This window comes from Equus asinus, chromosome 9 (assembly GCF_041296235.1).
Source record: "Equus asinus isolate D_3611 breed Donkey chromosome 9, EquAss-T2T_v2, whole genome shotgun sequence".
Taxonomy (NCBI): Eukaryota; Metazoa; Chordata; class Mammalia; order Perissodactyla; family Equidae; genus Equus; species Equus asinus.
In genome coordinates, this window is record NC_091798.1 from 92,230,353 (window position 1) to 92,258,254 (window position 27,902).

The 27,902-nt window shown below is 39.1% G+C and overlaps 2 protein-coding genes across 4 annotated transcripts in view; one reads left to right on the forward strand and one right to left on the reverse strand.

The window, feature by feature from the left end:
• POLK (DNA polymerase kappa) overlaps positions 1–4,215 on the reverse strand; it is a 65,098-nt gene extending 60,883 nt beyond the window's left edge. The window contains exon 1 of one of the 2 annotated variants that reach the window (XM_014830028.3): positions 4,028–4,215. The gene's annotated coding sequence lies outside the window, so the exon portion shown is untranslated. The remainder of the gene's footprint in view (positions 1–4,027) is intronic. The other variant, XM_070517928.1, reaches the window with a different exon arrangement.
• Positions 4,216–4,248: 33 nt separating this feature from the next.
• Positions 4,249–27,902, forward strand: part of CERT1 (ceramide transporter 1) — a 115,570-nt gene continuing 91,916 nt past the window's right edge. For both annotated transcript variants that reach the window (XM_044777991.2, XM_044777994.2), the window contains exons 1-2: positions 4,249–4,771; positions 9,586–9,720. In XM_044777991.2, the coding sequence (XP_044633926.1) occupies positions 4,676–4,771; positions 9,586–9,720 (231 nt within the window). In that variant the 5' untranslated portion in view covers positions 4,249–4,675. The remainder of the gene's footprint in view (positions 4,772–9,585; positions 9,721–27,902) is intronic.

Below are 27,902 nucleotides of genomic sequence, written 5' to 3' on the forward strand. Positions count from 1 at the left end.
ATCAAAACATGAAGAACAGGTATCAGCAGCTTGGGGAAAAAAACTCTGAAGACACTGATGGGGTATTCTTAAATGTTGCAATCATCAATTCTCTTGATGATGAAGAAGAAAATATGGAAAAAGAAGGATATAAACAGCTCGAAGTTGAAAATTAATTTAGAAGACTGAAGGTGAAGAGATTAACTAATCCTTAACTAAGTTATATCACTTATAATTACCTTTTCTTCTACCACAAAAGTGACACATTTATAAATACACATGAACACATATACTCACACCTATATATATTTTTTTCATACAAAATGGTACAAAGAAGAAAATTCAAGTGGTCCACAATTTTACCACAGAGATTATTCAAGACATTAAAATAGGGCAAAAAAAATCAGCTGTATTATTCACACGTATTTTGTTCATTTGTCCTGTAGTTTTTAGATTGCTGCTATTCATAGATCATTACCTCTATTTCAAAGATGAATATCTCTATTTCTAAATTTGCAAAATCACATTTCTTATGTAAATCCCCAATTTTAACTGGTTATGTTTCAGTCTGGAACAGCATTACAAAGAACAATTATATTCCTAGGTTAGCTAAAAAGAACTATTTAACTCCAAATGCATCTTTAACATAATACATACTGTGGGAATATAGAACCCATAAGCTCTATTATGGACTAAACCGTGTCCCTCCAAAATTCACATTTGAAGTCCTAACTTTTAATGTGACCGTACTTCGAGACAGGGCCTATAAAGAGGTAACTAAGGTCGTGAGCGTGGGGCCCTAATCCAATAGGATTGGTGTTCTTACAAGAAGAGGAAAAGGGACCAGAGCCAGTCCGTCTGCGGTATTTTGTTACGGCAGCCTGAGCTGCCTGATAAACGCTCTTTATAGCATCAATTTTAAAAATTAGACAACTTTTCAGTTTCAACTTGGGACATCCTCCTGCTATAGTTCTAGCATCGAGAACAAATACTCTCCCTCATTCCTCTACCCGTCAATCAGTAAAACTGCAAAGATTTTCAGTTCCAACACCTCCGAGTTTTCCGGCTTCTGTGTTTTGGCAGTGCGAGTGGAGGGCAGGGATGAAGGCTTTGGGATTGGTGTTTAGCGGAGATCAAAGCTGGGAGAACGAGATGAGGCGGAAAATGGGAAAACAGGAATTGAAGAACTCTAGTGGGACGAGAATGAAGACTGGACACAGGATACTTGGGCTCAAACTGCAACTATGATTTTTACTAGCTGTCTGACCTTTGGAAAGTTATTTAACTTCTCTGTGGTTCAGTTTCTTCACGCGAAAGATCAGAAATAGAAATAAAACAGAAATAAATTCTACACTGGTGTTGAATAAGACAGCACAGATGTAAGGGCTGGATAAGTGAAAGATTTTCAAAATCATTAGCTGTATTAAGAGCACAGTTGCTCTGATATACTTATCTACAGGATATATTATTTATTTACACAATTCTTCCCACTTTGAGAAGCATTCTGAAGCAAAGAAAAGGGTATGATCTTTGAAATCAGATAGATCTGTGTTCAAATCCTAACTCTACTAACTTAGTAGCTACTGTTTCATCATCCTTAAAATGAGGCCCATCTTATATAGTTGGTAAGGAAAAAGTCAGATCAGGAATGTCAAGTGCCCGACCACGACTAAGACTTAATATGGTAAAGACGTCATTTTCTTCAACAATTAAGAGCATTTTCAATCCAAATCCCCATAGAATTTTCCATGCAATTTGACAAGCTATTCTAAAATTCATCTGGAAGAGAAGACACACAAAAATATCCAAATGAAAAAGAATATCACAATTTTGCTATTATACATATGAAAATAGTATAGTTAAGTAATTAAATCAGTCTGGTATTAGCATAGGCAGGCAAACAGATCAATGAAAAAGAATGGAGCCTTGAAACAGACCTAGGTATATGGAGACTTTGCAGAGCACACAGATATAACGGTAAGAATAGACTATTCAATGAATTGTTGGGCCAAGTGGCTGGGTCCTTAAAAAACAATCAAATTCCTACCTCATTGCATGCAAAAAAAAAAAAAAAATCCAGGTGGGCTCAAGTTCTAAAAGTAAAAAAAAAAATTACTAAAAGAGAAAATATAGAACACTTATAAGAGGGTTGGGGAAGGCTCTTAGTAAGAGAGGAATCTCAGAAGCTATTACTCTCATCAGAGAATAGAGAGAAAGCTCACATATTTTATTCTTGTATCACAGCTCCTTCCCATCAACAGAAATGAAGAGAATCCCAACCTGGAATGTGGTAATCAGTATACAAAAATCCTTCTGTACTTAAAAAAATTTCTTAAATAATCCTGTAACTATAGAGGAACAATGTGGAGAAAACCTTTTTTAAAAAGGGCAATTTCTCTCATATTAAGGCTAAATACAACGAAACAATTTCCTACTAAGTGGGCAGCTTAGTGCTCTAAGTGCTGGCGGTTACAACCACACACAACTTGGAAATGCATACAACAGAAAGCTCAAGTTAAAAATAAACATATGCTATGCTCCCATGATTCTAAATTGCACTATGAACTGGATTTCTCAACAATTCACAATCATTTATTGAGACTAACGACATTTTAAAACCTAGAGCTTAAAACAATCAGAAATAGGAAGTCTAACTATATTTAGGCAATCGGAAGGCAAAGCAAAACTTAATTGCTACAGTATTTAACATTCCAAAGGTATAACTTAGTCATTGAATAAAGAGGGAAAAAATGTGCGAAGCGGGTTTTTTTCTTTTTTCTCTTTTGAATGATAACCTGGGGACTGTTTTAATTAACAGGTTGATAAAGAGTATTTTCAAAAGCTTTATCTCAAGGTTTTATTCATCAGAATGGCTTTCAATTATTATCACTAGATTTCACAATGGAAAAATGATTTGTAACCTATTTACATAGATTCAGCATCTATAAGTGCCCATCTAGAGGACTGAAACATACACTTCGCAGGGACACTTCCCGTCTTTCTGTTTTTTTTAGGAAAGACCCCGGTTAAGTTGGCCTCTATCGCTACCAGAGCTCTTTCTGGCCACTGTGCCTTTTCCCCAAGGCTCGTGATTTCACTCCTATCCTCCTGTCCCTGCAGTAAGCAGGTATTCTTTCCAAGGTTTCATAAGGAATTTTAGTGTTGGTAATTATTAGGAACTTAGCAAGATGTAAAAGCAGCAAACGACAGAACAGAACTGAAGCTACACAGTTAAAGATCTCACAATTAAAGTTATCCTTAAATGTAGGCAAAAACACTAGACAAGATCTGTTAGATCTTTTATGGGTCCTTCCACTAATTCTGGTCTTAAAGCCAGCCCCCTGCGGCCTAAGCCCTTATTATTCAACACGACTACTGCACTCCGGTCCCCCCGCCACAGACAAGCTTCTCGCCCAACCCTTCCCGTCTTCCAGAGACAGGGAGGTCGGTAGAGATGGTTAACCTGGGTCTCAGGAAGAGACTCATTCACGACCAAGAGAAAACTCCAGGCGATCATCTCACATCCTTGTTTTGCTTTAAAAGCTCTTCAAACGTCATTTATTCTCAGACATCTTCAAAATTATTTTCCACACAATAAAAACTAGAAATCTAACAACGCGAAGGGCTTGCTCTGGCGCGAAGCGACTGAAACCGCTTCGTTCCAAGAGCGGGAACCGTCAAGTGTGAAGTCTAACTTGTAAAGAGCGAGGTGGAAGCCCTTCGAAATTGCCAGAGGAGGTCTGGCAGAAAGCACCCAGACAGGTGGCAAACCCCCGGCCCGTGGCGGAGGCGGACGCGCCCAGCGCACCACGCCCGCGCGAGCTGCAAGATGCTCCCGGGCTTTCGGGAAGCCGCCATGGAGGCAGGCCCGCCATCCTCAGCGGAGAGTTACCACGTCCGGGCCTGCAAGCCCGGCGTGCTCGCCACAAACACGCTAGGCAGAGACAGAAGCGCGGCCGAGGGGACGGGTCACGCAGCTCTCACAGGAAGCCCACCCACCGCTTGACCGTCCCCAAGGCGACAAGCCTTCGAAGCGCGGAGCACTCACCCGTAGCCTCAGAATCGCGACTACAACTCCCAAGAGGCCGCGCGGCTGACGGAGCAACGTCCTCCCCAGAATGCAGCGCGGCGGCAACCCCCGTCCCTCCTCCTCGCTCCGCCCCTCCCCCTCGTCTCGCCGGCGTCACCCGGGAGGGCCGGAGGTAGGCGCGGGAGGACACCCCGAGCCTCGGCGTGCCGCGTCAGACGTCGGGCGGGGACGTCAGACGGGGCGGGCGCAGGGCGAGAGGGGAGGGGAGGGTAAATAGTGGGCCAGGCAGGAAGATGGCGGCGTAGCGGAGGTCTGAGTGGACTCGGGTCTGCGGCTGCATTTCCTCCTCGCTCTTCCTCCCTTCTGCTTCTGGTCGAGGTTGGCATCGACCGGGCTGAGTTCGGGCGGCGGCGCCGGCGCAGCGCGGGGTCACGGCGGCGGCTGGCGGCTGGAAGGACAGGCTTCCCTCGCCGCTCGTCCTCCTTCCCCGGTCCGCTCGGTGTCAGGCGCGGCGGGTGGACTTCGTCCCTCCTCCAGCTCCCCCCCGCGCCGGAGCGGGCCCTCTCGCCTTCGCCATCCCCCGACCCTTCACCCCGGGCACGGGGCGCCTCCTCCGGCGCAGCGCAGGGAGCGGGGGCCGGGCTCCTGCTCGGCTGTCGCGCCTCCATGTCGGATAACCAGAGCTGGAACTCCTCGGGCTCGGAGGAGGAGCCGGAGACGGAGTGCAGGCTGCCGGTGGAACGCTGCGGGGTCCTCAGTAAGGTGAGCGCCCCGCGGGGCCGGGGGCCGCCCGCCCGGACTCACCTGCCGCGCGGCGAGCCGCGGAGGGCGTGGGGTGGGGCCGGGCGGGAGCGCGGGCCGTCCGGGCGGGGGCCGCGGAATGTGCCGAGTGCGGAGCTGAGGGCTGCCGCGGCAGTGCCCGGGCCAGGGGTGGCGTGGGGGTGGCGAGGGGGCCGTCCTCCTCGCCTGCCCTGGGCTCGGCGGCCGACAGCCTGGGAAGACGTGTCCCAACCCCGGATCCAGTGTGGGAACGAGATGCGCACCCAGGGCGGCAGCTGTCCCGGGTATAGGAATCCGGGATGGGCGACAGCGGTGTCCGAACGGCTGGATATGGGAGTGATGCCAGTCGGACCTCCAACGAGGGTGGTCGGGAGATGCCGAGGGAGAGTAGGGTTGAGCGCTCTGCGGCCGCGGCTGTTGAGACAGAAGCCGGAGCAACTCGGCTTGGTGTTGAAATGTGAGGTGGTGAACTACGCCAGGTCAGAAGTGGTGACATCTCAGTGAGGAGGACGTTTGTACTTTTCCCCTCACCCTTTACCCCAGGTCAGAAAAGAACTTTTGAATCGGCACGTGATAGGTACAAGAAATGCTCATAGTAACTTGGAACACGTCAGAAGGAGACCGACCTTTAGTCCGGGAAGAAGAGAATTATTTAATAATAAAATATTCTTGCAGTCAGAGGGCCAGAGTAAGGAAAAGACGTCTTACTTTTCCTGTATTTTTTGAAAACCCGTTTTTCAAAATTTTAGCAAAGCAGATAGTTGTAGGACTTGAAGGCTGGTTAGTTAAAATAGATGAGGCCTTTTTTAAGAGAGAAGGTGGGGGATCTTTTTTTGATAGTACATGGTTTGGGGCATTTTTGGTTTGGGGTTTTGTTTTGAGTTTTTGCTATGAGAAGATTCACATTGCCTTTTTTACTTCCTTCTCCCTTCCTGTTAAACTTTTAGAAAAGGCTGGAGCTAGCAGTTAACTGGGAGAGGGGGAGGTGCGGCCAGTCCCTCAACAAGCTGGTCCGTCATAAGATACTAAGTCATGTGCAGCCTCTGGCTATTAAGAAATCACCCTACTTCCAGTATACATGCGTTGGCTGAGCATTTGGACATCGTTTGTGAAATTGTTTCTTATTAGGCTTTTATATTGTCTTTGGAAGGCTGGTGAGAAAGGCGTGAGATGTCAGAACTAAGGCTTGCAAGTGTTAACTTTTATTGGCATAGCAGAAAAATTGTGTGTTGGTATTGTGATCATAATTGGAATTTCAGTGAAAGGTTTTTAATAAAGTGAAGTCCCTGGGTTTCTTTAGATTAAATGTATCTTGTAATTTAGGAATCTGTATTGAACACATTGTGTAATATAGGTATATACATTTTCAGATGGACGTGTTTTGAAATGAGTTCTTTGCTTCTCAGTGATTCTGGTAGTTTTTCTCAATAAATGAGAAGCAGACTTCCAAATTAGTATTGTGGAGGTGTTTAGTATTTTACAAAACAAGCTGTACTTTTGACCTGTTGACCATCACTTTTTGCGGGGAGAATTGGAGTGACTGGTGGAAAGAGTCACCAGTGCTCTGAATATTCACTATACAGAGCAGTGTAGTAGGTATACTGTATGACAAAAAATGGAAGACTATCTCCTTGATATTTAAATGCATAGAAATACAGTGTTTGGCCACTTCTGTGGTAGGTAAATAACTTCAATGTTGCTGCATATGTAGAAGCAACAAGAATTTAGGTTTTGGTATTATTCTTGTTAATGGTGATGAAGGAAATTTCCCTGAAATTTAACAATTCATGGTTATATATAATGTTTCCTGGAAGCTTTTTAATCAAAAGTATTTTATATTGAATACATGTTTTTAAATTTAAAGTACATATATATTTTGAGCCCTTTGTATTCACCTGGTAATTTAAACAAGAGTTAGAATTCCGCATTTGTTCTTTTCCTTCTATTGAGTAAAGTAGATAAGTCCCAGTACTAATTTGTTTTGTTTCTCCCCACGCCCAAATGGAACGAATTTGAAACAGTAGGAGGGAGTAAACTTCTGTTAGAAATATACCAGTCCGAAGGTTTTTTTCCATATGGTAATCTAAAATACATGGAATTCCCTCTGAAACATATTTTCTGTGGAATCGCTTCTTAAGCACGTAGGTTTCAAAAGTACTGGGTAGGCAGTAATTCTAGGTAGTTATAACAAATATCAGGATGGATCATGGATAAGAAAAGATTCACGCCTTCCTAGGACTGGAGAGCAACCAAACCTGGATCAAATAAATCTCATCCAGCTTCTTCTGAATCCCTCCATCCTTCAAGGTTTACCTTATCTTCTCTTTCTCCACAAGCCTAACTGTTGGCTGTTGGCTGAAATTTATCCGTCTTTAGAGTCCATCTCAAATACTGTTCTTTCCATGAAGCCTTTTTTCACTTTGCCAACTGTTCCACATCTCCTTCCCTTCAATTCCCATAGCATTTTATTTGTAACTTGCTTCTGTCTCTTACTCTAAACGTATTTTTTTTCCTCTTGAATTTATGCTTACTGGACTATTGGGAGTAGGAATCTTTCATTCTTCTGCAGTGTCTAACATATTGCTTTGTCTCTATTAGTTAAATGGGGAAGAGTGAGGGAACATTACCAGGGTAGAGAAATGCAAAAATCTGTCTTCTAGGTGTAGTAATAGGAGCTAACATTTACTGAGTAAAGGATCCTGAAACTTAAGTAATTTATTGAGTCGTCTGTAAGAAAATAATATAAAATTAGGGACACAAAATTGCTCAGGCTCCTTCTGTCACTTTGGAAGGGGCCTCTTCTAGTGAGCTGTGCTGAAGATTAAGCTTTATTAGCTCTGCATAACTCTGCCTCCAACTGAGAAAATACTGTGTGCCTGGCAGTGTTCTAAATCTATTCTTGTTTAATCTTAACAACTCTGAGAGGCAGAGTTTGATAAAGAAACAAACAGAGAGGATAAGTAATTTGACCACAGTCATGCAGTTACTAGGTTTCTGAGAGGCAATAATTGGAAGCAAGGTAGGATTAAGGTCTGCCAATCTAAACAATTTGTATTATAGGCAGTAGGGACTTGTCCATGTAAGTTTTGGAGCTGGAGGCTCAATGAGATGAATACGTGAGAAAGCAAATATGCCTAATAAGTAAATAAGACTAGGTAAGTCATGAAATAAAAAGCAGAAGATACCAGAGGTAAGGTTATTAAACCTCAGGAATCCAGGAACCTGATAATTTGATTGGATTAATTGAAAATTGAGAGGAGGTGCCAAATTTAAGAGTTTAATGTGAAGAAAAGATGAATAGGCGTTGATAATGAAGGCTATAAAGATTGATAAGGAGCTGTCAGGTATTGAGTATCTCCTATGAATATAGTAGGTGTATTCATGATTTTATTCAGCCATTGAAATAACAAAGAAACTGAAATTCACAAAAGTTAAATTACTTGTCAAAACTCTTCACACAACTAGTAAAGTAGCTGAGTCTCTCTGATGTTGTATCTACTACTCTGTCCATACAGTACAGGAACTGTAGCCAGGTTTGAATCTCAATGAGCGCAGAAGTAGCGGTATAGCCAAAGAAATAGCAACATAGGGAGGAGGTGAATTCAGTTTTGTATGTCACCATCATTATTTCAAGTTGGTGTCTAAATGGTGGTAAGTCATAGAGAGTTAGAAATAAGGAGATGGTGATTAGAGAGCCCTTAGGGAAGAAGGAGTTAAATTGCCAGCATGGCTGAACTCTCAGGGAGGGGTTGTAATGATGGGGCTTAGAAGACTTAAGAGCTGAACCATCTCAAACATGCTGAATTAGGGAATAGGAAAGTAAAGATTTCTCGGTGCCTAAAAAGCCTGAGCCAGTGCAGTATATTTCTAACAGTGCATTTTGAGTTAGTTTTTGGCAGACAGTTTTTGGAATTGTCTATCCATACTTAAAACTCCCAGAGCATTAAAAGTATGCAAAATCAAGAATTCCCATAAAGGTTACCCTTCTCTGCCTTTGCAAGTTTATTGACTGTGATCTTCAGTGTGCAGCAAGACTTTAGCAGAGCGACATGGAAACAATTTGTATGCGCTGCAAACAGCTAATCCAAGTATGTTTCTGAAAACCAGTTTTATATTAGTATTATTTTATTACTCTTGGATTTGAAACCTAGATCTTCAGAGAAACTTGGAAAATGAATTAACTATTTTAAATATGTAATGCTGAGTTCTGTAGAGGAAAAAATAAAGTTGATGTGGACTTACTAAAGATTAATGATCTAGTACTTTTAGTTTGATATAGTTATAAGTATTGTAAATTTTCATGTAAGAATAACTTACAACAAAAGTAGAGTTTTAGCCATGATTGGCTTCATACTTCTCTTGATTTAGAAGGCTCCATGCAGTACTTGATGTAGGAGAATGAGAGGCTGTATAACCACTTTTCTATTACAGTGTTAATAATGGCAGGGACCAAAACAATTTAAGTGTCGTGAACGTGGTGAGGACACAAAGAACGAAGCAGAATTTTTAACTGAAATCTGCTTCACTTGTGTTCCTCAAATATTAGAAGAAAATGTTATATTTTATTTATCTATTTTATTTTTAATTTTGTACAAATTGCTTAAAATCATTGTGTAATCCAGAAAATCTCAACTTTTCATTTTTTATAATCATTTTTACTGTTTATAATTAAGCTAGAACTTTTCACATTTTGGTTCTAAAATTAGATTGATTGCTGTTTCAGAAAGTTTGGATTTCTGAAATACTGACTTTTTATTTTTCATTTTTCTCTGCCCTCCTTCCCCTCTCACCCCCAGTGGACAAACTACATTCGTGGGTGGCAGGATCGTTGGGTAGTTTTGAAAAATAATACTCTAAGTTACTACAAATCTGAAGATGAGGCAGAATATGGCTGCAGAGGAGTGATCTGTATTCACAAGGCTGTCATCACGGTAAGTTCCTGTTCTCCTTCATTCAACAGGTGTTTATTGAGCATCAGCTATATACCAGGAACGATTCTAGGTGCTTCGGATACGTCAGTGAACAAAACAGATAAGGGACCCTTGTCCTTGTGGAGCATACAGTCTAATATGTTTTTCCATAAAGTTATTTTAAAAGTGTTTATTACTACATACTGTTATTTTATATAGACATGTAGTATTTCTGTAGTTGGTATAGCAAGTCCTTAAACAGGGGCTTCAGAAAAAAAAAGAAGGCTTCGTATGTCATGAGATTGGGACAGTTACTTATAGGTTATTGAATAAAAAGCAGGAAAATTAAAAACATACACATCTTAACATTTTAAAATTTTGAATTAAAATGTAGAAATCTATGTTCATTTGCCAACTTTTTGATGTAGAGCTAACACCATCTCTGAAGGTGGAGTTGAAAGAAGTTGTTCTTTTGTAAACTATATCCGTGAAGCATGATTTGCAATTTCCAGTTTTGATTTCTCTGAAGTGGAATAAAAGCTTAAGGATGCTTTTGAAAAACCCTAAATATAGGTTACTTTCTGGCTTTTAATAGTTTTCCCTAATATTTTACAAATGTCTCACCTTTATCTAATTCAATACCTTTCCAAGAGTGACTCATCTTCTGTTGAGTCGTTCAACTTAGTTTACAAAGAAACAACCCTCTTCTTGCACTTGTATTCCATAGACTTACACAATATTTAATTAAGTTATGTAAGGACTACAGCAAGTAAACTGGCACAACCAGGTCGGGAACAGCCAACTGACTTATTAAACATATAACTTCACTAGTGCCTGAATACAGTAAAAATAGCATACTAGTTGCGAGTGGTCAGCATGCCATGGCATAATTAATAGAAGGCCAAAAAAGGTGTTGGCTAAGGCAACTCAGTTAAGGGAGCCATTGTAGTTAAAATCTAAAAATGGATATATTAAAACAATCACAGATTTTACTGTACATTCAAAGAGAATTCACGTTATGATAGAATTGATATTGCTTATAAAAGTAAAAGGTGTACTTTGGATCTGTGTTGATATCTAAATCTGACTCACATATGTTTATGCTACACATATAAAGAAAATCTTACAGTATTTTTCCGTCATTTTTCATACGTTCTGCCCCTCTTGTATATTCAAAATTTGAAAACAAAAACTTAGTTGAAAGACTTAGAGAGAAATTGTTTGAAAGTGTTAAGAATGAAACTACTAGTCTCCATTCTTAGGGACAATTTTAAGGAAATATTTTGAACGTAAAGGCTTAGTATTTATTTTGTCTGGTATGTAGTACCTTATAGTGTATTTTGAAATTGTATCTAGTTCAGTGTTTTTGGGTTTTATTTCTCTTGAGATAAATGATTATTCATGTTAGAAGACAGAGTAGTGGCTAGAAATGTACTTGATAATCTTTTCTTAAAATTTATTCATTTATTTATTTATTTATTTTTGGGGTGAGGAAGAGTGGCCCTGAGCTAAGATCTGTGCCAGTCTTCCTCTATTTTGTATGTGGGATGCCGCCACAGCATGGTTTGATGAGCGGTGTGTAGGTCCATGCCAGGGATCTGAACCTGTGAACCCTAAGCCGCCAAAGCAGAGTGCACAAACTTAGTTAGCTACTACACCACAGGGCCAGCCCCAGCTTACAATCTTAAAGTATCATTTCTTGGTTCTTCTCTCCTTCCTTCTTTTACATATTGCCAAATGCTTATTAGTTACAATGCTTGACTTTTTGAAAATATGTTGATGTGAACATGGGGAAGAATGAAATTTTTTCTTTATTGTTTACCAAGTAGTAGTATACCTAGAGTACCATGCTAGTTTCTGTAGAGTTAATATAGTTATCCTGTCTTGAATTATGGACTGTGGTCATAGTACATGGCTAATTTGGGGAAAAGAAAAAAATTTAATAAACATTGACTTTGCATCTGCTCAGGAAAACACAGTGTGTTAGTTCTTTGTAGATTTTTTTGTTACATCTGTATTTGCATACAGAACTTTCATTGTGGTCCATAGTCAAAGAAATGGGTAGGAAAGTGAGACAATTTGAATACTTTGAAAGGAGAGATTAGGAAGAGACCCAGTGGAAGTAGTCACTGGGCTAAGTAGTAGTAGAGAAGGTAGAAAGATGAATGAGGCAGCAGAATTTGAGTGATCCTTAAACTTAAATACAGTGAAATGGGTGGTAGGGAGAAGCACAAGCATTTGTATTCCTGAACTCCTTCAACTTTGTCTGTTCCTTGCTCTGTGGGTTCATGGGTGCACTGTTAGATATTTCAAGGAAATTGCAAAATATAACTGAATTTGGTGAACTTCTCAGAATGAAGTTTGCAAATGCAGTATATACTTGAGTTAAATTTTAAAAATGTAATAGTAATCTTCTCTGTTAAATTGGTGTCCTTTGCTTTTCTTAAATATGGACTATTTATCACTTCATCTCTAAAGACAAAGAATAAATGTCAACGTTGAATTTGCTCACATGACACCCTTATGAAGTTGATAGTATTCATATATGAAGAAATCTGGGCTTCAGGATTTGTGACTTTACTGTAACCATTCATTAAGATACATTATTTGTTGGTAAACTTAGTGTCTTGAGCCCACCTATTCTGTTAGAACCTAATTCATTGTTAAATTCATTCTTATTTTAGTTTAATGACTGAGTCATTCTTTTTTTTTTAAAGATTGGCACCTGAACTAACAACTGTTGGCAATCTTCTTCTTCCTCTTCTCCTCCTCCCTCTTCCTCTCTTCGTCGTCCCCCCTCCTCCTTCCCCTCCCCTCCTTCCCCTCCCCTCCTTCCTCTCCCCTCCTTCCCCTCCCTCCCCCTCCCCTCCCCTCCCCTCTCCCTTCCCCTCCCCTCCCTTCCTCTCTGCTCTCCCTTCCCCTCCCCCCTCCTATTCCCTCCCCCCTCCCCCCTCCCCCCTCCCCCCTCCCCCCTCCCCCCCTCCCCCCCTCCTCCTCCTCCTCCTCCCTCCTCCTCCTCCTCCTCCTCCTCTTCCCTCTGTCCCTCTCCCCTCCCCACACACCCCCTTCCCTTGGTAACCACTGAACTATTTTCTTTGTGCATGTGTTTGTTTATATTCCATATATCAGTGAAATCACATAGTGTTTGTCTTTCTCAGTCTGGCTTATTTTGCTTAACATAATTCCCTCCAGGTCCATCCATGTTATCGCAAATAGGATGATTTTGTCTTTTTTTTATGGCTGAGTAGTATTCCATTCTATATTTATACCACGTCTTCTTTATCCACAGTCATCAATCAATGGGCACTTGGATTGTTTCCACATCTTGGCTATTGTGAATAGTGCTGCAATGAACATAGGGGTGTATATGTTGCTTTGGATTGTTGATTTCAAATTATTTGGGTAGATACCCACTAGTTGGATAGCTGGGTCGTGTGGTATTCTATTTTTAGTTTTTTAAGGAATCTCCATGCTGTTTTCCATAATGGCTGCACCAATTTGCATTCCCTCCAGCAATGTATGAGTGTTCCCTTCTCTCCACACCCTCTCCAACATTTGTTATTTTTACTCTTAGTGATTATAGCCATTTTAACAGGGGTAAGGTGGTATCTTAGTGTAGTTTTGATTTGCATTTCCCTGATGATGAGTGATGTTGAACATCTTTTCATGTGTTTATTGACCACCTGTGTATCTTCTTTGGAAAAATGTCTGTTCATATCCTCTGCCCATTTTTTGATCGGGCTGTTTGTTTTTTTTATTCAGTTGTGTGAGTTCCTTATATATGATGGAGATTAACCCCTTGTCAGATATACGATTTGCAAATATTGTCTCCCATTTGGTGGATTATCTTTTTGTTTTGATCCTAGTTTCTTTTGCCTTAAGAAGCTCTTTAGTCTGATGAACTCCCACTTGTTTACTTTTTCTTTTGTTTCTCTTGTCTGAGAAGACATGGTATTCGAAAAGATCCTTTTTAAGTTCGATGTCCAAGAGTGCACTACCTTGGTTATCTTCCAGGAGTTTTATGATTTCAGGACTTATCTTCAAGTCTTTGATCCATTTTGAGTTTCTTTTTGTGTATGGCATGAGATAATGGTCTACTTTCATTCTTTTGCATATGGCTGTCCAGTTTTCCCAACACCATTTGGTGAAGAGACTGTCTTTTCTCCATTGTATGTTCTTGGCACCTTTGTCGAAGATTATCTGTCCGTAGATGTACGGTTTTATTTCTGGGCTTTCAGTTCTATTCCATTGATCTATGTGCCTCTTTTTGTACCAGTACCATGCTGTTTTGATCACTATGACTTTGTAGTACATTTTGCAGTCAGGGATTGTGATGCCTCCAGCTTTGTTCTTTTTTCTCAGGATTGCTTTAGCAATTCAGGGTCTTTGGTTGCCCCATATGAATTTTCGGATTCTTTGTTCTATTTCCTTGAAGAATGTCATTGGGATTCTGATTGGGATTGCATTGAATCTGTAGAATGCTTTGGGTAGTATGGACATATTAACTATGTTTATTCTTCCAGTCCACGTGCATGGAATCTCTTTCCATCTCTTTATGTCATCATCTGTTTCTTTCAATGATGTCTTATAGTTTTCATTGTATAAATCCTTCACCTCCGTTGTTAAGTTTATTCCTAGATACTTTATTCTTTTTGTAGCAATTGTAAATGGAATTGTATTCTTGAGTTTTCTTTCTGTAAATTCATTATTAGAGTCTAGAAATGCAAATGATTTTTGTGAGTTGATTTTGTACGCTGCAACTTTAGTTAATTATTTCTAATAGTTTTCCGATGGATTCTTTAGGGTTTTTTATATATAAGATCATGTCATCTGCAAACTGCGAGAGTTTCACTACTTCACTCACCATTTGAATTCCTTTCTCTTGCCTTATTGCTCTGGCCAAAACCTCCAGTACTATGTTGAATAAGAGTGGTGATAGTGGGCATCCTTGCCTTGTTCCTGTTCTCAGAGGGATGGCATTCAGTTTTTCCCCATTGAGTATGATGTTGGCCATGGTTTTGTCATATATGGCCTTTATTATGTTGAGGTAATTTCCTTCTATCCCATTTTGTTAAGAGTTTTTATCATAAATGGCTGTTGGATCTTGTCAGATGCTTTCTCTGTATCTATTGAGATGATCATGTGGTTTTTGTTCCTCATTTTGTTAATGTGATGTATCACATTGATTGATTTGCAGATGTTGAACCGTCCCCGTGCCCTTGGTATTAATCCCACTTGATCATGATGTACGATCTTTTTGATGTATTGCTATATTCAAGTTGCCAGTATTTTATTGAAGATTTTTGCATCTATGTTCATCAGCAATACTGGCCTGTAGTTTTCCTTTTTTTGTGTTGTCCTCGTCAGGATTTGGTATCAGAGTGATGTTGGTCTCGTAGAATGTGGTAGGAAGCGTTCTGTCTTCCCTGAGTTTTTGGACTAGCTTGAGAAGGATAGATATTAAATCGTCTCTGAAAGTTTGGTGGAATTCTCTGGGGAAGCCATCTGGTCCTGGGCTTTTCTTTTCTGGGGTGCTTTTGATTACTGTTTCAATCTCTTTTCATGTGATTGGTCTATTCAGATTATATATTTCTTCTTGATTCAGCTTTGGGAGGTTGTAAGAGTCTAAGAATTTATCCATTTCCTCTAGATTGTCCATTTTGTTGGCATGTAGTTTTTTATAGTATTCTCTTATAATCCTTTGTATTTCTGTGGTATCCATTGTTATTTCCCTTCATTCATTTCTAAATTTATTTATCTGAGCTTTCTCTCTTTTTTTCTTTGTAAGTCTGGCTAGGGGTTTGTCAATTTTGTTTATCTTCTCAAAGCACCAGCTCTTTATTTCATTGATCCTTTCTACTACCTTTTTTTGTTTCAATAGCATTTATTTCTGCTCTGATTTTTATTATTTCTCTCCTTCTGCAGACTTTGGGCTTTGTTAGTTCTTCTTTTTCTAATTCAGTTAAGTGTAGTTTGAGATGGCTTATTTGGGATTTTTCTTGTTAAGGTGAGCCTGTATTGAGATGAATTTACCTCTTAATACAGCTTTTCTGCAAACCATATGAGTTGGTATGGTATGTTTTCATTTTCATTTGTCTCCAGATTTTTTTTGATTTCTCCTTTAATTTCTTCAAGGATTCATTGGTTGTTGAGTAGCATGTTGTTTAGTCTCCACATCTTTGTCCCTTTCTCAGCTTTTTTCTTGTAATTAATTTCTAGCTTCATAGCATTGTGATGAGAAAAGATGCTTGTTATTACTTCAATTTTCTTAAATTTATTGAGGCTTGCCTTGTTTCCCAACATGCGTCTATCTTCAAGAATCTTCTTTGTGCACTTGAGAAGAATGTATATTCTGCTGGTTTTGGATGGAGTGTTCTGTATATGTCTATTAAGTCCAACTGGTCTAGCTTTTCGTTTAATTCTGCTGTTGCCTTGTTGATTTTCTGTCTGGATGATCTATCCATTGATGTGAGTGGAGCATTGAGGTCCCCTATTATTGTGTTATTATTAATACCTTCTTTTTAGGTTTGTTAATAGTTGCTTTACATACTTTGGTGCTCCTGTGTTGGGTGCATAGATATTTATAAGAGTTATGTCTTCTTGGTGGAGTGTCCCTTTGATAATTATATACTGCTCCTCTTTATCTCTCTCTGTTTGTCTTGTCTTGAAGTCTACTTCATCTGATGTAAGTATTGCGACACCTGCTTTCTTTTGTTTGCCATTAGCTTGGCGTATCATCTTCTATCCCTTCACTCTGCGCCTATGTTTGTTGTTGGAGCTGAGATGTGTTTCCTGGAGGCAGCATATTGTTGGGTCTTGTTTCATCCATCTCTCCTCTCTGTATCTTTTTATTGGAGAAGTCAATCCATTTACGTTTAGGGTGGTTATTGGTATATAAGGGCTTAATGCTGCCATTCTATCACTCGTTTTCTGATTTTCCTGCATTTCCTTTGTTTCTCGTCCTGTGTATTTTGGTCTACCAGTTGTGTTATGTAGCTTTTTTATTTTGTGTTTTTTTGTTTTCTCTTTGTTTATTGTTTGTCTCTCTGTTCTGCTTTTTTGATTAGTGGTTACCATGAGGTTTGTATTCAAAATCTCATAGATAGGATAGTCCATTTTCTGATGGCCTCTTATTTCCTTAGACTAAACCAATTCAGTCCCTTTCTTCTTCTCTTCCTAAGTTGTTTTTCTCACATCTTATTTCATCTTGTGTTGTGAGTTTGTGGCTAAAATGACAAGGTTAGCTTTGGTTTTCCTTCCCTTTATCTTGAATGTTATACTTGAGTATTTTCTAACCTGTTCTGATGTATAGCTACAATTTTCCGATTTTGTCTACCTTATTTATCTCCTTACTCCATGTTTTGTAACCCCCTTCTCCCTTTTTCTTTTTCAGGTATGAGGGCCTTGAGGATTTCTTGTAGGGGGTGTCTCATGGCTACGAACTCCCTTAGCTTTTGTTTTTCTGGGAAAATTTTTATTTCTCCATCATATCTGAAGGATATTTTCAGTGGATAGAGTATTCTTGTCTGAAAGTTTTTGTCTTTCAAAGATTTGTATGTATCATTCTAGTCTCTCCTTGCCTGTAAGATTTCTGCTGAAAGCCTGATACGGGTTCCTTTATAGGTTATTTTCTTCTGCCTTGTTGCCCTTAGTATTGTTCTTTATCTGTCACTTTTGCCAGTTTCACTACTATATGCCTTTCAGTAGGTCTTTTTACATTGACATATGTAGGAGACTTGGTATTCTCTTGCACATGGATTTGCATCTCCTTCCCTAGATTTCGAGAAGTTCTCTGCTGTTATTTCTTTGAACAAGCTTTCTGCTCCATTCTCATCCTCTTCTCCCTCTGGCATACCTATAATTCTTATGTTCCATTTCCTAATTGAGTCACATATTTCTCAGAGGCTTTCTTCACTTCTTTTTAGTCTTAGTTCTCTCTCCTCCTCTATCTGGAGCATTTCACCATATCTAGCCTCGATTATGCTGATTTGCACCTCTATGATATCCACTCGAGCATTCAGGGAATCTATATTTTGTTTTATCTCTTCCATTGTGTCTTTCATCACCAATATTTGTGATTTCTTCTTCTTTATAGCTTCAATCTCTTTTGTGAAGTAGCTCCTGAACTCATTGAATTGTTTCTTTACATTCGCTTTTAACTCGATGTTTTTGATAGCTGTTTTTAATTCTCTGACATTTAGATTACATATTTCTGTGTCTTCAGGACTGATTTCTGGATACTTGTCATTTTCTCTCTGGTCTAGAGGTTTAATATAATTTTTGATATTGCTAGAGTGTGTGGCTTTGTTTTTGCACATTGTGGTATTATTTGATCATAGTTAGCACCTATTGCCACTGGCTGGGGGTCAAGAGCCACATAGTCTGATCCCTCTGTGGTCTGCCAAGATCCCAGGCACTGGAGACCACGCTGTGCGGGTGGGAAGGAAGTGCGCTTTCTTCTCTGTGCTCTTGGGGTTTTCTCTCTGTGTTCTCACTATCTGTTCTTCTGGGGTGTTGGCTTGATGAGGTCACCCCCCTCCCCCCCTGCAATAGCTTTCACCCCGGTAGAGGGCTTCCCTCTAGGCTGTGAGGGCCCTCAGGGATCTTTGACATTCCCACGTACAAACGTCCCCTCCCCACTTCCTTCCCGCTCGGAGGCTGCCCTTGGGTCCCAGATTGCAGTCTTTTGGGGAGGGAGCGAAGTTTTCCCTTACCCTGTTCCACCTCCTCCAAGGGGGTTCCAGCCTCTCTGCCCTCCGTCATATGGTTGTGTGGGTCTCTCACACATCTTTTGTGTTGTGTTTGAATGTCCTCTTTTGGAGTATTAATGTGTTTTTCATGGTATGGTGGAGGGGAGAGATTACTGGGAAAGCTCACTCTGCCATGATGCTCTGGGAATAATTCTTAATGTGAAAGGATTGGAGGTGAGTGAGAAAAAAACACTACTATTTCACTTTGTGAAAGATGAGCTATCTGAATGTAGAATAAATGTTTGTAGAAAGAAAGTTGAATTCCTCAGTTATTGTAGTTTAATAGGTATTTACTTAAGACCCAGTCCCTGCTGCAAAAGTTGCCATATAGTAGGTGTTCAAGATATGTCAGTTGTATTTCTTCAACCAAAAGCAGTGTTTATGGAGTATTTAAACTGTTCTTTATTTTTAAAATTCTGTTTTTAAAGAAAATGCCTGTGGTAAAAAAAAATATAATCCATGGTGTGAAAAGGTTTTAAAAGCAAATGCTTATTCTTAGTCTGCCACTCAAGAAATAACGAAAGTTAAATTTCTGGTCTGTTCTTCCAGAAAATTTATATGCCAGTATGAGGATTTGTTTGTTTTATCTTTCATTTTCATTTACACAAATAGTAGTGTACTTAATCTGTTGTTCTCTGCCTTGTTTTCTTTTAATGGCTTGGATGTTAACTACTACGTTCTCTTGAGTTGTATGTACTGTACCTTATTCATTTGCCCTTTTCCTGTTCTTGGACTTTTAGGTCATGTCTAATTTTGTTTTACTTATACCTTCTTGAAACAAACATGCATTTTAAATTTGTCTGTAGTAGTTACTGTCACATGCCCTTTCACAAGAGCACTACGTTTCACTCCTACCAACAGTGTGTGTCTCTCTGTTTCCCCTTATGCTCAAGTATTGAGGAAGTTGGGTTTTGGCAACTTTAAAATGTTTGTCAAACTGCTAGATAAAATGATGTCTTCTTCTTTTAAACTATATTTGTATTCATGAGGTTGGGTAACTTCATATGTTTATAGCCCATTTATATTTTTCCTCTTCCAATCACATGTTCATCTCTTTTTTTCTCTTTTCTTTCCTTATTGATGTGTAGAAGCTCTTTGTATCATGATAATTACCCATTTGTCGCAAATATTTTCCCCTAGGTTGTCATTTGTCTGTTTCTTCCTTCCTTGTTTTATAGTCTTTTTAAGCCTTTCAGATATTTAAAATGTTTACATGTTTTTATTGACTTTTTCCTTTATGGCTTCTGCATTTAGTTATGTCTACATAGATGTTTTCCCCACAAAGACTATAGCTCTATATAAATGTAGCTGTATTTTGATCTACAATTTACATTTGAATTTTGATTCCTGTGGGAGTTTAGTGTAAGGAGTGTTGTGGGAATTTACCTTTTATTTTTTCCAAACAACTAACCATGTATTCTATTACCTTTAATTGAATAATTCTCCTTTTCCCCACTGGTTTCAAATGTTACCTTTATTAAATATTACATTCTCCTGTGTGTTTGAGGTCGTTTCTGGACTCTCTTCTGTTCAGTTGGTTTGTCTGTTGCTGCTTTTCTTTTTTTTACCGTATTTAAAATTATATTCCTAATCATTCATCCACCAATTCCTTAAACTGCAAATGATCCTTTTGTGAAGATAGAAGAAGTGGTTTGTTTGTAGTTATTGAGATTAGAAGATGTCTGTGGAATTGGGTAGGTAGAGGTTTTTGGTATAATGGAAGTAGTAATGTCTGTAGAATTGGCTGGCCTAGGTTCCATAGTCCCAAGTCTTGCCATAGGCATCTGACTTTGTGTACCAAATATGGTATACAACTGCTTTAATTACCAAATGAATGGAATTCCTGTTATTCTTACCATAGGATGATTATAGGGAAATTTATTCACCAATTTCATGTTTTAATATTTTCAGAAGAAAAACCAAAAGGTGTTGAAAATGTTTATTGCTAAGTTCAAGAAATATTAGAGACAAATAGCTCTTAGGTAGGTAGGGGCTGGAAGAGAAGAAGGTGAAAGATCCTGGCAAAATTAATGAAGCCAGTAGAGAGGCAAAAGGGAGAGAAGGAGGTGTTCAAAATTGAAGGGGACCATAAAAATAAAAAATTTAAAAATGCCAAATAAAGAGTAGTCAAATCTAAAGAGTTTTTGAATGTGGAATTGTAAAGTAAAAAATGATAATATAGAATAATGTTCAGCCAATTGGATATCACCAAAGATGAGTAGTGCCATAAATAATCATAATACAAGGAGCTCTAGGTTAGAGAGAAATCCATGAAGTTGGTCTTTATCAAGTGTGCAGTTTTGCTGTATTGATCTGTATTAGTAAGAACTGAAGGAAAGAGAGGGAGGTATGTGCAATAAGTAAAAGCACTAGATAAAATACTGGTTGATAATTATTCTCATTTGAGGAGCATTTGCCAGTGAATTTCTAAAGAAATTAGAATCCAGACCGGCCCCGTGGCCGAGTGGTTGAGTTCGCGCATTCTGCTTTGGTGACCCAGGGTTTCGCTGGTTCAGATCCTAGGCGTGGACGTGGCACCACTCGTCAGGCCACATTGAGGTGGCATCCCACATGCCACAGCTAGAAGGACCCACAACTAAAATATACAACTATGTACTGAGGGGATTGGGGGAGAAAAAGCAGAAAAAAAAAGATTGGCAACAGTTCTTAGCTCAGGTGCCAATGTTTAAAAAAAAAAGAAATTAGAATCCTATACTGTTAAGATTTATGCTTTGAGAAACTAATAATATCTGGCCAGCAGTTCATTTGGAAACATTGCCTTCTATCTTTAGAGAACTTGAATGTAACTTGAATAACGTAACTCGAATAATTAGAATAGAGTAGCAAATATTTAAAATATTTGGTAAGAGGTTTTTGAAGAGGAAAAATATAAAAAAGGATACTGGTTGAAGTGTAGGACCCAGAATGTTGAAATAACTTACCCAAAATTACATAATTACAAAATAGATTAGTTTGCCAGGGTGGCCATAACAGAGTACCACAAACTGGGTGGCTTAACCATCAGAAATCTGTCGTCTCACAGTTCTGGAGTCTAGTTTGGATCGAGATGTTGTCAGTGTTGGCACCTTCTATTGCGTTTGGTGGTTTGCTGGCACTCATTGGCATTCCTTGGCTTTTAGATGCATCACCATCCCAATTCTTGCATTCATGTTCGCATAGCCTTTTCCCTGTGTGTATCTGTGTCCAAATTTTCCCTTTTTGTAAGGACAATAGTCATATTTGATTAGGGGCCTATTCTACTCCATTGTGACCTCATCCTAACTCCACGAGTACCCTGTTTCCAAATAGAGTCACATTCTGAGCTACTTGGCATTAGCGCTTCAGCAGGTAAATTTGAGGACACACAGTTCAACCCATAACACAAAGTATGAGAGTTAAGACTAGAACCCAAGTTTCCTAATTCCCATCTGGTATTATTTTATCACATGTCACCGAGCCTAGGGAAGACGCATATATGATGCATTTTATTTTGTGTAAGACTTACAGGAACACGGCTGTTAAATATTTATAAAGTAACTCTTTAAAATTTGTGATTTACTGTTAATGCCTTCTGTTAAATTTATGTAATAAATATCATCTGTATTTTAGCCTTCAAGTTTCCTTAAAGCAAGGAATACACATAATTTTCTAGATTTGCCTGCTTGAAATAGTTAGCAAGAGGTTTGTTTTTTTAGTTTTTCTGACTGTCTTTTAAGCTTCATGTACACCAGTTTTTTATTTAGTATTTTGTATTTCACATTTTGTCTTAATTTCCAAAGTGCTTAACATATCATTCATGGGCTCTGACGTCAAACCTGGGTTTAGATCTTGGCTCTGCTTTTTATAGCCAAGGGTACCTTTGGGCAGAGTACTAAATTTCTCTGAGCTTCACCTTCCTTAACTGGTTAAAGATAGGGGGGTAAGATATAAGTATGGGATGATTACGTGTATTCAACGGAATCATAAAAGCACTTGTACAGTTCTTGGCACATAGTAGGCACTCAAATTTCTTTTAAGTTTATTTTGTGAAATGTTTGTATTGGAAATAAAGTCTGCAGTTTAAAAAAAAAAAAAAGGCATACGAGAAGTGGGCAAAACCTTTTATTAAAGAGGGACAAAGATCCAAGAGACTTATTAGAGCCAGGATATGTGACATGTCATATTTGAACATTCTCAGACGTTTCCTATAAGCAGTTTCCTTCCACCAAGCGGTTCTGTTTCACAACTTAAATATATATATGTTAACTCTTTATATGCTTTCTGCATGTTCCTGACCAACTGTTTTTTTTTCCTTGTTCCACTGTTAATTGTTTTTTCCAAAAAGAGGTGCCTTTTTAAAAATCCGATTTATTGAGGTATGATTTTCATGTTGTTGGATGTATCCCTAACTTGTTCCTTTTTATTGCTGAGTACATGTCCATGGTATAGATGTTCCACAGTTTGTTTATTCACTCACCAGTTCATGGATATATATTTGTTTCCAGTTTGGGGCTACCGTAAGTAAGGCTGCTATAAACATTCGCATATAGGTCTTTCTGTAAACATAGGTTTTTATTTCTCTTGGATAGATATCTAGGAATGAGATTGCTGGGTGTTATGATAAGTGTATGTTTAACTTTATAAGAAACTGCCAAGCTGTTTCCCAGAGTGACAGCACCATTTTATGTTCCTGCCAACAGTGTATGAGAATTCTAGTTGTTCAGCGTTTTTGTCAGCACTTGTTTTCTGTTTTGTTTTGTTTTTGTTTCTTTTCGTAACCATTCTAGTAGGTGTGTAGTGATATTTCATAGTGATTTCAATTTACGTTTTCCTAATGACTGATGATGTTGCAGATTTTTTCATCTGCTTGTTATTTGTATTTATTTGGTGATAGGTCTATTCGAATCTTTCGTTTCTCTTCTTAATATTGTTATGAAAATTTCTTTGTGTTTTGGATACCACAAGTTTTATCAGACACACGTTTTTTTTAATCACACATGTATTTGGCCAATATTTTCCTCCCAACCTAACAGACTGATTTTTGTCATTATTACCAGAAGATCAATTACATTTAAAACATATTTGAATGTGTATTTTGCTGACTTTTTGCTCTGATTTCTTAGGAGCCTTCGAAGCCTATTTATTTCCCAGTATAGTCTGCAAAGATACCATACCAGCACTATTATTTTTCTTAGGTTATTTGTACAGAGGCAACATTTCTTAGAATTTTTTAGTTTGGGTCCACAGTAGCACACTGTTGTTTAACAAAAGTGACATAACTTTAGATTTAAAATTACCTGCTGACAACTCATCATGTAGTGAATTCACCAGGGAAGCTGGTATTACTGTTGGGCTTCTTGCTTGGAGTGAATGCTGTGTAGGTTTGACTTCTGTTGTGTCTTCATTGAAGGAAGAAGACTATGGCTGATAAACAGAGTGAGGTATTCTCTTAGTCCTCAAATTAGAGAATATGTAATATCCAACAGTTATTTCCTTTAAAAATATACTTCCAACTAATGAGGATTTATCACTTAAAACAGAAAAAGATCACTTATAAATTGATTATAAGGAACCAAGAGGCCAGGAAGCCATGACTAGTTGAAACTCATCCAGAAATTAAGGTGGTCTCTAAAGTGATAATGTCTTGAGGCTGGGAGACAGGGTTGAATAGTGATTCCTGAAAACTTACATACAAACCCAATTTCATAAAGTGAGGTTTTCTCCTATTGTGAAAGACTTCAAGTAGTTTCATTTGGCTTTTAAAAAATTAGGAAATTCATCCAGGTAGAGATGCATCTCCTTTATCTCCTTGCCCATAAAAAGAGTAGTGAAGGGGTTAAAAGTTTTTTTAATCCTAAAAGAGAGAACAGGCAAGGAGACAATAGAAGACAGCTTTTTAGAAGCTGGAAAACAGATGGACAAGCGCTAAGTGAATTAGTAGATCTGAGAAACCCAAATCCTAAGCTATCAGTTGGGAAAGCTGAGAACTGGATTTACATCACAATCATATAATACTTTAACAGGGCCAGGCACCTCTTGAAATGAGAATTAAAAATGAGGATGAGTTAAATATCAGTTCAAGAAGCAGTCAAATCTCCTTTTTTCTCAACTCTGAGCAGTTGGGTGATTGACCTTCCTCTAACCTGAGAAAAAATAGGAGGTTTATTCTATAGAGAGCATAAAATAGTGGTCTCTGGGCTGGAGAGTGTAGGAATAGGCACTAGAAACAATTGAAAGCAAGGAATCATACTGACTAGAGGGGATTAAGGGAAGTATGCAGACTAGATACTGAGACCTCACTCCACCTTATCCCACCCTTATTCCCTACTTGGCTGCCAAAACACTGGCTAACACACTTTCATCCTTAGAGCAGGAGGTTGCTGGAGTCTTCTCTAGAGAATCTGACCAGCCCAAGAGGAAAGACCTAAAGATAACATTAAAATGTCCCCAACAAAGTAGCCCAGCTAGACTAAGCAGCGCTGAAGCCCATCTGTGATAAACTACCCATAGCCTCAACAGCTTCCAGTCAGCTTTGTAGATCCCTCACTTTTAAAAATGAGCAGACAATCAAGGACTACAGGGCATCTGAGGAAAGTTTCTCATATGAAAAAGGTCAAGAGAATAAATGCAATATTAGGCAACAAATTATTCAAATATTCCACAAAAATAAAGAAAAAATTTGTTACTGTTCTCACATAGTCAAGAGTATTTGGATTCATGAAACCAAAAATGTGTTACTGAACAGGTTCATTTTGCTCACTGCACAATATGCCAATCACCGAGATGACAAGTTTGCATCAGAGAAAGGGTTTATTCACAAGGCAGCCAAGCGAGGAGATGGGTGAACAAATCTCAGATCCACCTCCCCAAAAATAGGGATTAAGGATATTTATGGGATAGATGGGCAGAGTGGTCTGAAGTGTGGGAATAGATGGTTGGAGGTAAGGAGAAGTGAGGTAATTGATGATCTACACAAGTGTAGTCAAGCTTGATGGCCCTTCGTAGGATGCATGTTCACAAAATGATGGTGTTAGCATGATCTAAGGGTGGAGTTTTCTGCCCCCTGATGTCAAAGGGTCACCTATCAGTCATCCACGCAGGTCCAGTTGATGTGCCAGTGAATTGGACAAGGAGTCAACTCTCAATTCCTGAAAAAAACTTAAGCATCTGTTACCATGGTGACCTAAGCATCAGAAATGTTATCTATAGGGTGGGTTTTAGTAATGCATTATCTAACTACTTTTCCAAACACAGAACTGACTGAGTATGGTTAAAGCAGATTGGCCCCTGGTTTCAAAAGTATACTATGAAAAAGGAGGAGAATAAAAAAGAGCTCTTGGAAATTATAAATATGGTCGCAGTGATGAAAGAAAGCAGAAGGGTTGGAACATGGAATTCTAGACATTTCCCAGGAAGTAGAGAAAAGGAAAAAAGACAGCGAATAGGAGAAAAGATAAAATTAAAGAAATGATCCAAGAGTTTTAATATTTGAACAGTGAGAGCTCCAGAAAGAGAACAGAGAAAAAGAGAATCATCAATGAAAGAATATTAGAAAAATTTACAGAAATAAAGGACATGAGGTTTCACATTGAAAGGGCCAGGGAATGCCCAGCATGATAGATGATAAAAGACCTACGTGAAAGACATTGTTGTGGTGAGTTAGACCACTGGGAAGAAAGAAGATCCTGGATGCTTCCAGAGGGAAAAAAACAGATCAGAACACAGGATAAGGATTTTAAATGTCTGTGGACCTTTCAAGAACAGCACTGGAAGGTAAAATGCAGTGGGCTATGCCTTCATTCTTCTGAAGAAGAATGGTTTTCAATACTAAGTCTATATCCAGCCAAGCCACGGAGTAAGTATAAGGGCAGGTAAAAGCATTTTAAAATGTGAAGCTCTCAAAAAATTTACTTCTTGTGGTTCCTTAAAAATGTATTGTTTTAGGGGCTGGCCCCATGGCCTAGTGGTTAAGTTCGCGCGCTCCGCTGCAGGCGGCCCAGTGTTTCATTGGTTCAAATCCTGGGTGCGGACATGGCACTGCTCATCAAGCCACGCTGAGGCAGCGTCCCACATACCACAACTAGAAGGACCCACAACGAAGAATATAAACTATGTACTGGGGGGCTTTGGGGAGAAAAAGGGAAAAAAAAAAATGTATTGTTTTAGAGATACATACTCAGATATCTACAGGTGATATGTTTTGAGTTTGTTTCAAAATAATCCATTTGGGAGGGCATGAATTGGTGGGCGGTTATAGCTAAACCAAGAATGACCGTAAGTTAATCATTCTCAAAGCTGAATAGTGGTATGTGGGGTTCATTTGTCCTATTCCTTATTCTTGCATATGTTTGAAAATTCGCATAATAAAAAGTAAAAAACAAACATTCTACAAACTTTTCTTCTGGAACACATACCACATCGAAACACGGAAGTATTAAATAAGAAAGAGGAAGCTATGGCAGAGGACGTTGTTCTCAAAGTATAATCTCCAGGCCAGTAGCATTAGTATCAGCTGCGAAGTTGTTAGAAATGCGAAGTCTGGGGCCGGGCCTGTGGCCAATGGGTTAAATTCGCGCGCTCCATTTCGGCGGTCCAGGGTTTCACCATTTTGGATCCTGGGTGTGGACATGGCACTGCTCATTAGGCCCTGCTGAGGCAGCATCCCACATGCCACAACTAGAAGGACCCACAACTAAAAAAATATATATACAGCTATGGACCAGGAGGCTTGAGAAAAAGGAAAAATAAAATCTTAAAAAGAAAAAAAAAGCAAGGTCTCAGGCCCTGCCCCAGACCTAATGAGTCAGAAACTCTGGGTATAATGTCCAGCATTCTGTCTTAACAAACCCTTCAGGTGGTTCTGATGCATGCTCAAGTTTGAGAACAGCTCTCCTAAAGCAAGAAAAATAGTTGTACTCAAGTAAAGAATGAACATGTGGTGGTTTATTCCATCTCATTTTCTTAACTGCTTGCTCTCTGGACTTAGATAGTTGATCTGACATTTAAATCAAGTCGTTATACATACAGGCAGAGAAATTGCTATTTGTTGTACTATTTAGAGCCAGCAATCTGAATAGACAGTGGATGTAAAAGGTTCAGACTTTGGGAAACTGTTAAGTATAGTGATGGTCTCAGAAATGGAGAAGTTACGAGGAGGCTGGATGAACATCCCCTAAACCAACCTGGCTGCTTGTCTAATTCGCGCCTTAACATTCTATGCTAACGTTACCCACTGAATTTTCCACTATCTCGAATACAGTATCTTTTCCCTCCTCCTCTATCAAAAGCCTGTCTTTCCTCTGGGCCCACCCTAAGCCACAACTTTTCAATGAACCACTCCTTATCTTTTTATCTTAACTGTAAGATTTTTAAAAAAGAAACAGGGACTGAGCAATTGTTATGTGCTCAGCATTGTACTAGATACTTTGCATGTTGCCCTGTTTAGTTGTCACAATAATCTTCTACCTAACTAAA